Genomic DNA, 17,361 nt, shown 5'->3' on the forward strand with positions numbered 1-17,361 from the left:
CATCCATAAATGTTAAACATACGAAGGACTTTGAGAGACCCAATTGCATATCATTGACCTTTTTTAACTAACGATTTAAGGATAAGCTCTTAACATATTAACACGCATTGGAACATTTAACAAACAATGAAAGTAAGAGTAACATTTCCCTCAATAACTTTTACCGTGCTGTTGGTCCCTATTTTTCCTGAAAGTTATTCCATCGGACAGATTCATTAATGAGATCAAATGGGATGCTCATGAGCACGAGGAATGTGATAGTTAGATCCCTTTCTAAGACTAAGGGTACACAATAGAACAGAGGAATTTAACATTTGGCACATGAGATTCACAGAGAATGCGACACGCATATTTGATTTCTTTCATCACGGTACTTGCCTCCGGAGGGACTTTTTTCCGGGATGAGTGAGAGTGAGGAGGACGCGGGGGGCTTGGGCGTGGGAGGTGAATGGAATGGAATATAATTTTCTTTTTTTGCTATTTTTCCATGTGATTTACTTCCCAGGAATCACCATTCCCCTTCCATTTTATTGCCATCCTTGCCGGGGCAATGAACTGATTGCGTTGCTGTGAAATCAACCGAAGCAGAAATTGGTGCTGTTCTTCCCAGGTGCGACAGAGAGGGATTTTTGTACACGATGCCTGGACCCTGTCAGCGTCTTCGACTACCGTCCCTTGTGACCGTCATGCGTAGCCCCAAGGCTGAATGTTCACCTGTGAGGCGAAAGGAACACCATCGGGTGGTCATGATGGGAGCAGCTCGGGTGGGGAAATCCTCAATCATCTCTCAGTTTCTCTACGACAAATACCTGGCTCGCTACCGACAGACCGTCGAGGAGCTACATAGGGGTGAATATGAGTTGCCTGATGGAGCTGCTCTGACCCTAGATATTTTGGACACTTCGGGAGCCTATCAGTTTCCCGCCATGAGGGCTCTATCCATATCCACGGGGGGAGCTTTTATTCTTGTCTTTTCCGTGGACGAGGAAGAATCGTGGAAGGAAGTGGAACGCCTTAGAGAACAAGTGAGCAATTTCCTCTCTTCTGCATGTGACAGTTTTAATACAATATGAATTCTATTGCAAATCTTCATGAGAAAAGCATATAGAATAACGCTTAAAAATAGAAAACATATCTATTAAATTCTGATAAGAAAAAAATTGTAATACTATTATTAAGTTTTTTTGCAAGTAGAAAAATTTTCTGGTGCAATAAACTTAATCCCTGCCTCTACTAAAAGAAGGGGTTCAAGTATTAACAGGAAACTTATTCGATAGACAAAAAAATGTTGCGTTACTAATATTGTAATTATGCTAATGTTTTCAATGTGAAAGTTTTACATAAGTTTCATGATATTTCTTTTAATTTCGTGTTATTTTCTTGAAAATTTCATTTATTTCTTTTATAGCAAGGTCCATTCTACTGTTGCTAAGTTTAAAGAGTAAAAGTTTAGAAATAGCAATTTAGGGAATTTGATGGACCCCTTATATCAATTTTCGAATCATTACCATTCATTTTCTCAGAGACTTTTTTTTGTCCTTTCCAAACCCAAGTTTAATGGATTATTTAATATCTAAATGTATTTAGTCGCAATTTTGGATGAATTTTAGATATTATGCAAAGAGGTATTTCGCTGCTTCTATCAGTTTCAAGAAGGATTTTTTTTTAAGTAGAAGGTTAAACAGCCTTAGTGAACGTATTTATAAATCAATTTCTACGAGTTTGGTTTCATTTGAAAGGTTTTTGAATTTTGGACAAATTTTATAAGTATGAACCATATACATCAGGTTAGAATAGGATAACGTTCATATACTTATAAAACGTAACCATAGTATAGGTTCATGCCATAGGAATGTCATCTACATGTAGATGACATTCCGTTACAAAATTACTTAAATTTTATTAATCTAAAATACATTTTTATGGGCAGTCAAATGTGAGAATATATTAAAAATCGGTGAGACCATTCCTTCTGTAATTCATTTTTCGTCATTTAAACAAAAATAGTAAATTTTAAAAACTGTTTAAAACTTGTTCAAGATTTAAAGATCTTTCAAATGAATCCAAACTTGTAGAAATTAATTAATAAATATTTTCGCTAAAATGTTTTAATCCTCAACTTTTAAGAAAATCGTTTATAAAACCGTTAAAAGTAGCAAAATATCTGTTTGCATTATGTATCAAATGCATCACCGGTTATGAAGCAATAGTCAATTTTAATCCTGAATTGGCCAATTTTGGTATATATCAAAATTGTCATAAGAATTTCATTCAGTTTCAGATATTATGTATAACTGGTTCAGATGAGTGGACACTTTGACCGGAAAATTCGCCATTTTGAATTTTCGAAGGTCTAAAAAAGTTAACCATTCTAGAGGGCTATATTTCCAACGGAATTCTTTACTCTTTAACGACGAGACAGTTTTCGCTGACCGAAAATCAGCAATAAAAGTGAAACCGATAAACAAAATCAGTAAAAGGTCTTACATCTAACCTTAGAAAATACAACAAAGTCTGATTTGGTGTATTTTGTGCCTATATGAACGATAGGGACAAAAATAGCCCAAAAATTTAAGTCATTTTTCTGACAATACCAATGAATGACAATTTTCACTCTAGTGAAATATATTATGTTTGAGTATTGTAGTTTCTTTTACTAAAACGGTTTTGCTTAAAAAAAATTGGAAATATAAAAAATAATTAAAATAATTTTTCAATATAAGAATTTAAAAATTAATTATTTTTAAGTTTAAATATTTACTATATCGCAAATAGCTTGAGACTTGCAAAATATATTCCAGATTCCTTCAACCTTCTACTTTGCACATAACTTTAGGTAGTCAGGAAAAATTATTTTCTTTATGGGACACTGGTGTTCCAATCGTCCTTAAAGAGTTAAATTTGGATTTTTTGGAAAGGTCTTGAAATTTCCAATGCAACTGTATTGGTGTTTATCAGTAATGAATCGTTTTTTATTTGATTTACCTCTCTCGAATTTACTTATTTATTTGTCTGTATGTTTGATACTCTTTCCTAAACATTCGAAAATCGGGATTTGGTAACCAATTTTCGAATTCAGAATGCCTGTTATGAATCAATTTACACTGAGAAAAAAACAGGGTGCGATTAACTTTTTTCCTGAGAACTTTAACCCCGTTTTAGATGTAAAAATATATCAACATTTTTTAATGTTAATTTTACAACTTTTTAAGGGTGAAATTAACATGAAAAAGGGTAACTTTAACCCCTAATACACCTAAAAAGGGTAATATTTACACCAATTTTGGATCAATACTGCAGGTGCAGGGTAAAATAAACATTTCCGGAATGTTATTTTAACTTTTTCGGATTTCTCTCAGTGTAATTATGGTAGTATGCAAGTATGCACCCAAAACCAATGCGAAAAATTAATTCACGGAGATCTCTTTCTCAAGAGTTTGAGCATTCCGCAAAGTTGAGACGCTTTGCCATCTAATTTTACTTCAAGTTGAACCGCTAAACAATTAATGAGATAGTACTTTTGAGGATAAAACATAAAACTTACGAGATCGAGCATTCTATAAGTGTTTATCACTTGGTCACTTTACTTTATAGTACTCTTTAACTGTTTCTTTATAAATAGTCGATAATATGACGATTTTTATGCGCATTTTTATGAGCTCTCGTTTGGTTATGATAAAGGATTTTTTTTGAAGATTTATCTTTAAATTGCAAATTCAATTACGATATAACACACCATTCGCTGACATTCATAAATGAAAAAGAACACCTTAAATTTTTACCTTTGAGAATTATTATTGCGTAGAAATTTCCCAAAGTTTATTCAACTTTGAATTTCTGCGGAAAAAAATTGAGGCATTTTCTCGTACTGTCGTATTTCTTCAGAATTCATAATATATAATGCAAAATCATTGAAATTAATATCACACAACGTTTGTGTAAATATTTTGTCAATTGGGTTTAAAACAATCGTGAATTAATATCAAGGTAAATAACGGAGAATTCAAAAGATATGTATTTAAACATAAAGTATTTTATGTATTTACCTGCCAATGCAAGTCCTGGTGAATTGTTATGTGACAGGCGTTGAACTGTACAAAGTCTGATATTTTGGATGGTTTAGAACTGGAGACTTTGTAGGTGGGAGTATTACATTGATTTTCACACCACATGAGAGCTTTAAAAGCTACTTTTTCACGCCAATTCATCCATTAAATGCGCTTTAGGATTGCTTTAAGAGTAAATAAAAAAGTTCATTTCACGGTGTTTAGGAGGGACTTTTTGGGCCATTCACTTTATGAATTATTCTGTTCCGGGCCCATGTTATACGAAAAAAATATCGTAATTTTCGTTTTATTGAACTGGAAACAAATTGTAATTTAATTCAAAAAAGAAGTTAAATGAATTAGAATGTGAAACTTTAAGTAACTTTAAGTTTGCTTAATTTTAGGTAAATTGTTAGTTTTTCGTAATAACGACGTAAAACTTACCAAAATGAACTTATGTGTGATATTCCACACTTTTTTACCAGTTGATGGTGAGCTAAAGCACTTTAAAAAATTTAGTACAGAGAATTAGAAAAAAGGCTGTAGTATATTTTCTAAAAGATTTTTTTAAAAACAAATTTGCAATCTATAACCTGACCTTCCGCATTCTCTGTTTGGCAGGAACTTTAAGTAATTCAAAACTCTACCCTCTAGTCTAGTCGATTAGAGAACACGATGGTCCATAATATTTATTTGGATTTATCTTATATAAATGAATTATTGTGGTATTGCAATGAGAAATGAAAAGGGCAAATCTTTCTTCTGAATATTTTTTTTAGAACATGACTGTTCTAAAGTGCCTCTATATAATCAAGTTTTCTTTGTGTTGGTTCATGTCACGACTGTTTGGTGGTTTTACTCGAGACAAGAATCAACCGGAAGAAAAGTCGGTAATGCAGAAGCACTTTAGTACAGTAAAGTGCTAAAAAACTGGTTTATTTTTCATTGGAATAGGACCATTATTGATTTTTCTTTATATTGGTTCCTATTTCGACTATTTTCCCCAGTCCTCATCGTGTTCCAAACCATCAAACAGTCGCGACGGAAACCAATACAGAGAAAAGTCGATTATATAGGGGCACTTGAGAACAGTCATGTTCTATAAATAATGTTCAGGAGAAGCATTTTATCCCTTTATTATTATTAATTGGAATAGCACCATTAAAGCGCAAATCACTGTTTCTAAAATTTTACAATCAATTGAAAAGTAAGGGAAAGTGCCCATGCTTTGTACGATCCCAAGCTTCGTAATGACTAAATTAGGTGTGATTCCTTCATAATCATAAATATATTTCCTATGTTTCTCAATAAATGTGACTCATCGCACCCATATTTTGAAAACTATTGGAAATTCCCAAGAAATTGCGGGGTCACATTTATTAACCCAAGTACGCAATTACTCTACCATTGAGATGGAGTCCCAAGAGATTATTTAAATAAATTATTAAAAAAAAATAGTGGACCCAAGACTGTCCCTTGAGGTACTCCATATTTAATGATTTTAAAAATACTGTGTGTGCTCCCTTCGTACCTATGCGGTAGAGAAGGACGCCAAATGCATTGTTTTTGGCGCGTCATTTTTTGTACGGGAAAAGACCGTCATTTGGAGTCGCTTTTGTTACTGCATGGCAGAGTAAACTTTAGAACCGTAAAATAACGATAATATTATTACAGTGCTGTCTCTCTATATGCACACTCTCTATATGCACAGCTTTTGTGTCGGTTGCATTCAAAATCAATTTGTTTACATTTTGACAAAGTAATAAAGAAAATTATTTTCTTGGCAACTAATTTTTCTTGTTCTAATTTTCTTAATTTTGTTTTTTTTCTGTCTCATATTATATTTAAAACAACACGGAAAATTCTAGAACAATAAAAAAATGATAATTTATTAAAAGAAAGAAAAAAACCGTTGGGAATTTCAAAAAAAGTTGTGCATATTCAGAGAGAGAACTGTCAAAAAAAGTACCCAAACTGTGCATATAGAGAGACAGCACTGTAATTCAATCTTGAGTAATGCTGTGACCGAAATACGACACGAATACGACTAATTTTTAAGATTCCAATTAGGAGTAATCTTTCTGACTATTTCTTGTACACCAAAAACCAGTCATTTTTGAGTCAGAGTAATTTTTTGCGGATTGGGAAGATACATGACAAAAATTTAGTCAGTACGAAGCATTGACACTTTCCCCTTTAAGGGAAAATGTGCATTGTCTCGAGAAAATACTAATACACTGAAAGAAAATATTTCGTAAAATTGTTTGTAAATGTTTGTGAAGTCCTACTGGGGATTTACGAAATGTTCGTAGATTGTACAACGTACTAAAAAGTTCATAAAAGTTTGTACATTTTTCACAAACTTTGTTTATAAAACTATTACTTCACGAGCAGTTTTTGTTCTTTTACAAATATTGGTTCATAAATGTTCGTGAACACACAAATAAATGTCCAAAAAAATTTCTATTTTGTTCGTAAGTTTTTGTTAAACAAAGAAAAATCTTTTTTTAATACATTTTTTGTTTGGCAAAAATTTAAGAACAAAACACAAAATTTTACAAACATTTTATTGTGTGTCTATGAACTTTTACTAACCAAAGTTTGTAAAAAAAACAAAAAATATTCTCGATAAAATTACGTTAATACGACGAAATATTTACAGCGAAACTTTGAAGGAATGTTTTCAGTAAAATTCTGGTAACTCAAATTACCTGAAAATGAAGTTCACGTGAAGTACTTAATTTGGTAATAAAATGTTTATTGGGGTGGATAATTTAGCTCATTTATTGCCACAGATATTTAAATGAGAATTACTGCTTTCTCTTTCAGATCATCGAAGCCCGTGGCTATCGTGTGCCCATAGTTATAGTGGCCAATAAAGCGGACCTGAAGGAGCGGAAATTGCCACGTGAATTGACCGAGACAATCGCAACAGTTGACTGGGAATGTGGGTATGTGGAGGCTAGCGCCAAGGACAATACAGGAATTGTAGATGTGTTCAAGGAGTTGCTGGCGCAGGCCAAGATTCGGTACAATCTCAGTCCAGCTGTCCGGAGACGCCGACAATCGCTACCATCGTATGCCAGTCAGCACAATGGGAAGGGCCCATCGACGCCGAAGCACTCCCTGAAGCGGCACTCCTGCACCGTGGCGTAGGTGAAAATCGTCAGACACCTCCACCCGGACACCCACGCTTCCTGCAGCCGTACTTTTGCGCGCCAAAGTCATTTCGTCACCCTGGTCCCCAGGGGACTTCGGTGTTCGGAAATACAAATACACGGCGGATATTGCGTCGCTAGAGCCTTATTGGGGAGGGAGAGTACGATGATGATAAACATGAGGAACAAGGTTAAAATTTTTTTCTTAATGACTATTTCACCGAAAAATTCCACGTAATTCCAATGGGAGACAAGCTTTGTCTTCAGGGCAGCTTTTCAGATGTGGAACACATTAACAGGGTGCTCTAATGAAATTTCGCGAGACCTTTAAATAACACGGAATTATAAAAACAGTTTCCTGATTGATAAAATTCAGGTTGTGAATTTATATGGAATATTAATAAAGTTCAACGATACTTGAGCATTATCCACATGTAAAAGGTTTAAAATAATTTAGGGATGAGCTATAGTGGGTTAATTACATATGGATAATGCTTTAGAGCGATCTGAGAAAAGAAAATTTGCAACGTCCGAATATAAAATCGCAGGTTAGTATAGGCTATATGTATGCAAAGTTAATGAATTTTTCATGAAGACACCAAAAATGTGCAGTATTACGATTGGTTTTGGCAGGGACACATGCAAATGACGAACATTTGTGTAAAAAAAATGAAAAATAAATTGGAAATATCCTAAATTTATTAATGAGACTGATAAAACCGTTCCGTATTTGACAAATGGACGCCATTCTAAAACGATTTTTAATAAGAAATTTAGAAATTTGGATAATATTTTGACACAGATGTAAGTCATTTTATTGTGTCTGCCTTACGGAGTACTCACGTACAGCTCTATAGCTAAAAAAAATTATTTTAACCTATAATAAAGTTCTAAAACTCAAAATTTTAAACTTGAAGAAGGGTATTTTTTCAAGTTTTGCTCTTTTAACTGCATTCTTTTTTTTTTTAATTTTAAGGGAATAATTCTTGTTTAGAGACCCTTCACTGAGAAAAAAAGAGGGTGCGATTAACATTTTTTCCTCATAAATTTAACACTTTTTAGGTGTAAAAATATATCAACATTTTTTAATGTTAATTTTACACCTTATTAAGGGTAAAATTAACATGAGAAAGAATACATTTTACCCCTAATACACCTAAAAAGGGTAATATTTACACCGATTTCGGATCAATACTGCAGGGTAAAATTAACATTTCCGGAATGTTATTTTAACTTTTTCGGATTACTCTCAGTGTTGGGACTGATTGATTAAGTTGTTAGAGCCCTGAATTGAACATTCAAAATTTGCCTTTGTTTATCTAAAGGTTAACATATTGTTAAAATACCTGATCTAAAATCAAAGGGATGTCTCCAGTGATTGCCAGTGAAAAGGTAGTCACCCTAAGATGAAAACATTTTTTTTTGTTTTCAGGATCGAAAGCTCTGGGCAAAAAAAAGTGTTTTCATCTTAGGGTGATTACCTTTTCACTGGCAATCACCGGAGATATCCCTCTGAAATCAATTGCGCCATTCCATTTTTGAGCGTATGATCTAAAATCATCTAGAATTCTTTTATGTAATAAAAATTTCAACGGTAAATACTCAAAGACATTTTAAGAAATAATAAATTAAGAAACAAAGAAGCTATTTTATCTGATATATGAGTAACTATTCATACGAGTTGGGAAATATCAAATCGATCGCTCAGAATAAGAAACGAATAACTCGCAGCAGGCAAATTTTACAGGAGAGCAAATTGAAGCTCAGCTTTTACATCCAAAGTATAGGATTTTTGAGATTTAAAATCTCTATATTATTGGAAATAATTATCTTTTGAAGTATAATATTCACAGATAAGGTAAAGGGTATGAAGGAGTATCCAAAAAGCGAATAAAACGAATTTTATAAAAAATCGAGTTGTTCGACTTATATTCTGAGTCGTCGAAATTACATATTTTTATGAGAACTTTGGGAAAATTTGTTTTTTTCCGAGACACTCTCCACTCATGACGTTCATTAGTTCTCATAATGAGTAAATTATTCGTCAGTTTTCACTAAGTATAGTCAAATAATAAATAATACTCTTACCTTTAAATCTGCTTCTGTTTAAATTTTCGAAAATTCCTAACGAAGAGAATAAAATTGCAAAGGAAGTTCTGTTACAATGCGCTATATTTCAATAAATACGATATCATTTAAATTCATTAAATTCTTTTATATTTAATTTCTTTTTAGATTACAGGGAGTTCCGCTTTAAGTGAAAACGAATCGAAAGAATTTTATATAAATTGCCTACTATTGGAAGCTAATTTATATAATAATTTTTCAGATGCACCTAAATGTATGCAAATATTTTACACGCGGTAAATTTGAAATACATTTCTTATGAATTGCTGGCGCTGAAAATAGACTGGAAAATTGGTGCTTAAAATGTTTTGCATACATCACGGCGTTTCTGTAACTTATTCCAAAGACCTCTCCTGTGGGTATACAATTTTTCTGTGTCACTGGAGTGAATTCGCGGGGTTTTTCACGCGGAGTAGCACTGCATCAAGTCACGACAATGAAGTCATAAAGACGTGGAGTGAATGATAATACCCCATAAGTAAAATTACTAAAATTTTAAAATTTTGATATCAATCAAAATGAATATAAATTTATTGTCGAACTGCCAACGTAACGATGGCGAATTATGGTATGTTTCTCGATCATGAAAAATGAATTATCTATCATTATCTTTATTATTTTTTGTTTTTTCTTTCTCACAATTCCACACGTTCTTCAGCAAATATCACAAAGCACAAATAAATTCAAAGAAATAGATTTAGAGAAGATTTTGAAATATTCATAAAATTTTGCATGCAAAAATATAGTAAAATTTCATTTAAACTCTTAAGTGCTCTATATAAAGTAAGTATCAACGTAGGTCAGACTTACTAAAATGTGTGCAGTGAAGAATAGATTTTGTTACTTGGGAATCTTTTTACAAATATAGAAAGTTTGATTTTTAAGGCTTAAATTAAAAATTTTGTTAGTTTTAAGTTTTTTTTAACAAAAATTAACAAATAAAACTGACTTAAATAACTGACTTAGGGTAAAATGAGGTAATTTGGAAGCATTATAATTTGGGACATTTGAGACTTTCTTATTGTTTCAGATGAGCAGAGAGGAAACAAAGACCGCGAAATAGAAGAAAAAGGAAATTAAGAAGAACAGAAACAGCTTTTCTTTCTTTTCAATTTCTAAAACGGTGAAAAAATCTCAAATGTGCCAAATTGTAAATTGTTCCAAATTACCCCATTTTACCCCATATAAAAATTTTCATTGCGCTTAAGAATTTCAAAATTAGATTCTTATCTTGATTTTAATAAATTTTAAATACTCTTACTCCACATTTTAATTTAAAGTAGATAGGAAGATATTTTTTGAATGAGAAATTTACAGAGAAAACTCTACTTTGGAATTCGTAAATTAAACTTTTATAACAGGTTAATTAATAATGCGTTTTGATATAAGGAATTTAAGTGATAATTCATCATTTTATTTTATTTTAAATAGAATAAATATCGGAATTAATAATCTTTGGAATTTAATGCTTTGTATTAAATTCGTGTAATCTGTAATACTCACAAGAAGTAGTATCATTTTTCGAGAGCTTTTGCATAATTTAATCTTTCGGGATTTTGTTAATCTGGGTCTATCGGGTCTATAGCTTTAATTTCAATTTTAATTAGCGAAATTTGAAATATAGAAAACAGGGACAATCCTCTCAGCGCTGAGTGAAATATTTAGGAATATAACTTTTAAATACGGATTTAAAGAAAATATCGTGTTGAAGATTTCTAATTTTCCAATTCTAATTCTAATGAGGCTGACACAGCTTATCAATTTAGTGTAATCAATAGATTAAAATTTTACCTTTTTCTCTTAAAAACTGAAATCAGATATAATTGTCTCTCTCATGTAAGAGGTGGAATATCAATCAATTGAATATAACTAGTTTGATAAGACGTGCTAGCTAGCGCCATAAATTGTTAATCATTATCCATATGGAGTGAATTATTTAAAATGGACAGGTAAACTTAGATCAGTTTACTGTAGGTGAGATTTTTAATGTGAACAAACTCGGATTGCATGCAAAATCGATTTGGAACTACTTATACTGAAAAAAAGGGGGTGCGATTAACTTTTTTTCCTCGTAAGGTAAAGTCCCCTCAAGTCGACCGGTTCCTTGACTCGACCGGTGGGTCAATTTTTGAATGTTTTATGGTCAATTTCTATGAAATTGTCACAGATTCGTATTATTTATGGAATAATTGACCCATATTAATGTTAGATATTACGCCAAATATTGTAGCATTTTGTCGAAATATAGATATAAATGTCCTCTACAATTATGTCGAAATAATCATTAAAATTGGTTGAGCAAGAGTCGATATATTTGAGTTTTGTAATACAGTCGAGTTCCTCAAATTTGAACTCCTCAAATTTGAACGATGGCGACGGTTGCATTCAAAATGTAAAATATGAGGTTATGTAAAAGAAATTTTGCATGGAGTCTGAATTAGAAATATTTTTCTCTGATGTTTCCTAAATATTGTCGTATTATATTAATTTCCTCAACAAATTCCACCTATTTAACAACAAATTTAATCGATAAAATTCTCTGAAGTTATTTTCCTTAATTTAGGAAAAGTGAATTTTAGGGTAGAGTCAGCACTTTTGGCCACCTAAAGTAAAATCACATTGTAAGGCAATTATGAGTTTATTTAAAACAGGAAAATGGGTCTTATTTCGTGACCTCTAATCTAACGAATCAGAAAACCATATTTGATTTTGTATCGACTTGATTAATTCTAAGTTATTGAAAGAAATTCTCGACAAGGTGGTAAACAATCACTAAAAAAACATGGGATTCTTAAGAAACTTGTTAATGTTAAGAGAAATTGTTTTGCATTATTTCATATTTTTGATGAAAATATTTGATGTTATTCAATGAAAGTCCATTTCTTAATTAACTAAATTTTATTGTGATATCATTCTTAATAAGATTTTCTAACAAATTAAATGAAAATCGGATGTGGCTAAAAGAGCTTACTTTTTTCGGCTGTGTAAGTACTTTTGGCCATTCATTTTCCCATACATTTTACACGTGGCGCACCTGGCGGATTTCAGTAAAACCAATCGTGACTTTTGACTGATTTTTACATCAAATAGAAAATGTGTAAAAAGTCATTTAAAATACTCTAATAATCGCATAAAATTGGTGTTAAATAAGAATAGGACTTGTGCTGTGTATTTGTGAAAGTTTTCGAAATTTCTTCTCTTATTTTATTAAAATTCTATTGGAAACAAGTGGCCAAAAGTGCTTACACAATGGCCAAAAGTGCTTACAAAGTGGCCAAAAGTACTGACACATGCATAGTTGCATAAAATGAATTTTTCACTAAATTATCCAAAACATTTTGGGAATTCTCTTGGATTATTAGGAAGAAACGGCTTTAAGGTATCTTTGTACAAAATTTCATTTTCTTTAAATAAAGATGATAGAAATTACAAGCACATGAAACCTCAAAGTGGCCAAAAGTACTTACTCTACCCTACATGAATTCTGTTACGTTTTTGATAATATTGTTCAAATTTGAGGAATTCTACTGTATGAAAATTGTTTTTTCGACTGTACCGCCTCTAGCGTTGGTCTAGAAAGTTATAGTGCTTTGTGAGACCTTTAATTTTGTGCCATCACTTGTCAAAATCGGTCGAATAGAACCGGAGACATGGCGTTTTGAATTTCGTGGACTTTGACTCTCATATCTTCGGTTCTATTTAAACCACAGCGAACCCACACAACTTTTTGGAAACTTCATAGCCTATAAAGTACACTAGAGTCTCGCTATAGGCCATCGCTCTACAGTCCACAATTTATCGACCGTTGATTTCAAAACACTGATTTTAAGTTAGGTTATGTTTTTTAGTATGCGACATGCATAATTATTTTAATATTTTTGGCAAACTTTATTAAGTAGTTGTGATAATTGTGATCCACAATGAAGAGAGCAAGGACAAGTACCACAATCGCAAAGAAAGTGGAAGCCGTCGAGCAATTTCAATACTAAAAATCGTTGATAATTTTAAAAAATTACATGAACTATAGTGCGACCCAAGTGTCAAATTTGAAACCAAATATGGACTATAGCGAGACTCTACTGTATAATAGCATAGAATTCTATAATTACAGTAGACTCTCACTCAATCGGCTCTTTATAAATCGGGCGACAAATTTTGTTGACAATTTTCTCGTTTAATTATGAAGCTAATTCGCTCAAATTCGCTATAGTTCTTCCTATTTTATCGTGATTCTTTATAATTGAGCGCTTTTTGTGGAATTTACAAAGGCTTTGACGCTCAATTCTATCGCTAAACCGGATGACATTTTGCTCCATATTCCCGATTGAGAGAGAGTCTACTGTATGTCTTTTTAATCTTCTTTAAAACTTTTATACTAATTCTACTAAAAAAAAAATATTGTACTATATTTTCGAGACGTTGAACAAATTCAAAAAATCCATCCGGATAGAAGCAGACATCTGTCATATTGTCTCCTAATCATCCGGATTACAAAGCGGGCACTGTACGTGTATCCATTCCAGTTTTTTCTCAGTAGATAAATTATGATTTTAATTTGTAAATTTTATATTTATTATTTCATTGAATTTTAGGTTTTTGTCAGAAGACAAAACTTGGTAGAAATTTCACTTTATCATCAGAAAATTTTAATTTGTTATAAAGAAATAAGCAAAATGTTGTATTCGGACAAAAACAACTATTTCAAGGGATTCAAATTTATAAAATTTTAAAGTATGAGAGCATAGCATTACAGTAGAATCCTGCTATAGGCCATCGCTCTATAGTCCACAATTTATCGAGCGTTGATTTCAAAACACTGATTTTAAGTTAGGTTATGTTTTTTAGTGCGCGACATGCAATGTTGTCATAAATATTTTAATATTTTTGGCAAAGTTAATTGAGTAGTTGTGATAATTGTGATCCATAATGAAGAGAGCGAGGACGAGTACCACAATCGCAAAGAAAGTGGAAGCCGTCGAGCAATTTCAATACTAAAAGTCGTTGATAATTTTGAAAAATGACATGGACTATAGTGCGATCCAAGTGTCACATATGGAACCAAATATGGCCTATAGCGAGGCTCTACTGTACTTTAAAATCGTGAGAAATAAAACTTTAGCGTTTAGCCCCAAAAAAATGTAGAAAAGGATTGAAATAGTTTTAACTTCAATTTAAAACCAATTAAAAACCGCGAAATTTCATGTATTGGAGCATCCTGTAGTGGATAGAATTAAAATCAGTAAGACTCTACCCCTCTCCAGAAGATAGAATTGCGGGAAATTGTCTCAAAACACCTCCCTCAGTGTCGGGAGATGCGTGTTGGAATAAAGCAGAAGTTGTTAGCATTTCTAATTGTAGCTGTAGGTTTTTGGATGTGTATGAATTTGCATTAAGCTTAGTGTTAAGTAGTTGTATATTAATTGTCAGAATTTGTGGTAGAGACATTTCTCCCCCAGATAATTATGTCTTGAGCAAAATCACTCAAAATTTGCATTAAAATAGTTATTTCAAGAGTCACGTGCTTTTGTTTTCATGAGGTCATTTCCCTCCAAAGCATCGCACATGGTGGAAACTCTTCAACGGTTGGATAGCTGCTAACTGGTTGGTGTCTTCACTCAATGGTACAGGAATTCTTAAAATAAGAGACGCATTTGTGGTTGAAATCAAGAGAATTTATTAAGAAAATCGCCAAATAAAATAGAAAATTCAAAAGAGAATTTCTGGTGGTAGCAAGGAGTTTTATCTCAGTGGCTGTCTGAGCTAAAAGTCCTTTAAAAGAGCTGGTTCTTGTACAAAATTCTACATGGATTGATTTATAAGATTTTCCCTCCAAAAAGTCATCTTTCCTTTCATTCGTAAAACAATAATTGCACTGAATGGCTGTCTCAATGCAATTATTCAATCTTTGAACACTTTCCTCCGCATTTTATTCTTTTTGAAAATATTTCAATGGCTGTATAAAATATTTCCAAATGAAAACAAATCCACAAAAATCTCAAAGGGATCAATCTCATCAATCTACTAAAGGTACTTACACAAGCTCATACGAAAGGATTTATCATTTAAAATTTAATTATTTTCTTTCTCGATTGGACATTTTTTTCAAAGTTTTTTTTTGAACGAACTTTTCGGATAATGTTAAAACCGCACTGGTATTTCTTTCAATGTCTTTTTAAAGCTCAATTTACACATTGTCTGCTTTGCTAAATTACATGGTTTCATTCCTTAAGAACTAGGATTAATTATTACAATTTCTAACACACTATAACAAACTTATTTTCGATCATGTATGAAACATTTCTATTATCTACACAGCATTTCCGCATATTTTATTCAAACTTGCTATAACTCTTTTTTTTAAATCTTCATTACAAAAGAAATCCTTTCATGTGGTTTTTATTCTTCACTTAAAATTAGGTTTTTTTTTCACTTACTGGTAAAAATCTCATTGGGATTTGTAAGTTTTGGAAGAGAAGAAATCAATAAGGTAAGTTTGTTTTTATAAAAGGAATAGACTCTAAATTGCAATTTCGTCACAGAAATTGTCTTCCTAATGTAACAACTTAATATTTACTAAACATAGTAAATTTTAAATCTTGTCCATGGCGCAACTCAGACATCCTCAGCATCTTTAACGTCAGCCAAGCGAGCTTGCACATGAACTGACTCAATCCCATTTGCATTGGCCACTTGAGTATCCCTCCAGGGTGTTGTGAGTTTCCTAAAGCGCTGCATGGGATGAAAAAAAATTACAAAAATTTATTAAACATTTAATAACAATGATCATAGTCGGTTATTCTATTTTATTTTAATTTGGTGTATTTTGAGGCGCAAAATAATGATTATATTACATTTCCATGGCTGCGGCTTTTTGGTCAGTAAAAAATCAAATTTCGTCAGTAAAAAATTAAATTTGGCCAGTAAAAAATTGGTCAGTAAAAAATAAGATTTGGTCAGTAAAAAATTAAATTTGGTCAGTAAAAAATAAAATTTGGTCAGTAAGAATTAAGTCAGTAAAAAATTCAATATGGTCAGTAAAAAACTTAAAAAGATCGGTAAAAAATTAAATTTGGTCACTAAAAGATCAAATTTGGTCAGTAAAAAATCAAATACGGTCAGTAAAAAATAAAATACGGTCAGTAAAAAATAAAATATGGTCAGTAAAAAATCAAATTTTATCAGCGTATATTTTGGTAAGCAAAAAATCAAATTTGGTCAGTAGAAAAGTAAAATTTGGTCAGTATAAAATAAAATTTGGTCAGTGAAAAATCAAATTCGGTCGGAGAAAAGTCAAACTTGGTCGGTAAAAAGTTAAATTTGGTCAGTAAAAAATCAAATTCGGTCGGAGAAAAGTCAAATTTGGTCGGTGAAAAATTAAATTTGATTGGTAAAATATTAAAAAAAAATTGTCAGTAAAAAATAAAGGACGTGGTCAGTAAAAAATCAAATTTTCTGTGCTTCGGAAAGTTATCTGCATCGCCTGTTGAGGCAAAGGGAAATTTTCTGTCCTTTGGAAAGTTGTCAGTAGCACCTGTTTAATTTTTGTACAAAATTTAGGAAAGACGAAATATGAAATACGAAATGGTAAAATACGAAATGTACTAAAATTCGAAGTTTTCGCAATACGAAATGTGCAATACTTTTTATCCGGATATGCAAAGTTTTAACTTTTATTGATTTTGAGTTTTTTGTTGACTAAATTATTATTCACTGATCATATTTAATTTTCCACTGAATAAATTTCACATTTTACTGATTAAAAAAAAATTACTGACAAAATTTGACTTTTTACCGACCAAATTTTACTTTTCTCCGACCGAATTTGATTTTTTACTGATCAATTTTTTATTTTTTACTGACCAAATTTTATTTATTACTGACCAAATTTTATTTATTACTGACCAAATTTTATTTTTTACTGACCAAATTTGATTTTTTACTGATCAAATTTGACTAAACCGACCAAATTTTATTTTTTACTGACCAAATTTGACTTTTTACCGACCAAATTTAATGTTTTACTGATTTTT

The 17,361-nt window shown here is 31.7% G+C and overlaps 2 protein-coding genes across 3 annotated transcripts in view; one reads left to right on the plus strand and one right to left on the minus strand.

The window, feature by feature from the left end:
- Positions 1–401: 401 nt before the first annotated feature.
- Positions 402–8,032, plus strand: LOC129804506 (GTP-binding protein Rhes-like). The gene is made up of 2 exons (XM_055851851.1): positions 402–1,025; positions 6,876–8,032. Exons 1-2 carry the CDS (start codon positions 639–641, stop codon positions 7,200–7,202), a joined length of 714 nt encoding a protein of 237 aa, XP_055707826.1. The 5' UTR covers positions 402–638; the 3' UTR covers positions 7,203–8,032.
- A 6,949-nt stretch (positions 8,033–14,981) lies between these two features.
- Positions 14,982–17,361, minus strand: part of LOC129804514 (sodium-dependent dopamine transporter) — a 51,053-nt gene continuing 48,673 nt past the window's right edge. For both annotated transcript variants that reach the window (XM_055851866.1, XM_055851865.1), the window contains exon 8: positions 14,982–16,060. In XM_055851866.1, the coding sequence (XP_055707841.1) occupies positions 15,944–16,060 (117 nt within the window). In that variant the 3' untranslated portion in view covers positions 14,982–15,943. The remainder of the gene's footprint in view (positions 16,061–17,361) is intronic.

Source organism: Phlebotomus papatasi, chromosome 2 (genome assembly GCF_024763615.1).
Source record: "Phlebotomus papatasi isolate M1 chromosome 2, Ppap_2.1, whole genome shotgun sequence".
In the NCBI taxonomy this organism is placed as follows: domain Eukaryota; kingdom Metazoa; phylum Arthropoda; class Insecta; order Diptera; family Psychodidae; genus Phlebotomus; species Phlebotomus papatasi.

Bases quoted from the DNA above. Each gene is read 5' to 3' on its own strand.
- LOC129804506 (XM_055851851.1), top strand. From the start codon at position 639: ATGCCTGGACCCTGTCAGCGTCTTCGACTACCGTCCCTTGTGACCGTC. The intron at 1,026-6,875 runs GTGAGCAATTTC...TTTCTCTTTCAG, and splicing joins TGGAACGCCTTAGAGAACAA to ATCATCGAAGCCCGTGGCTA.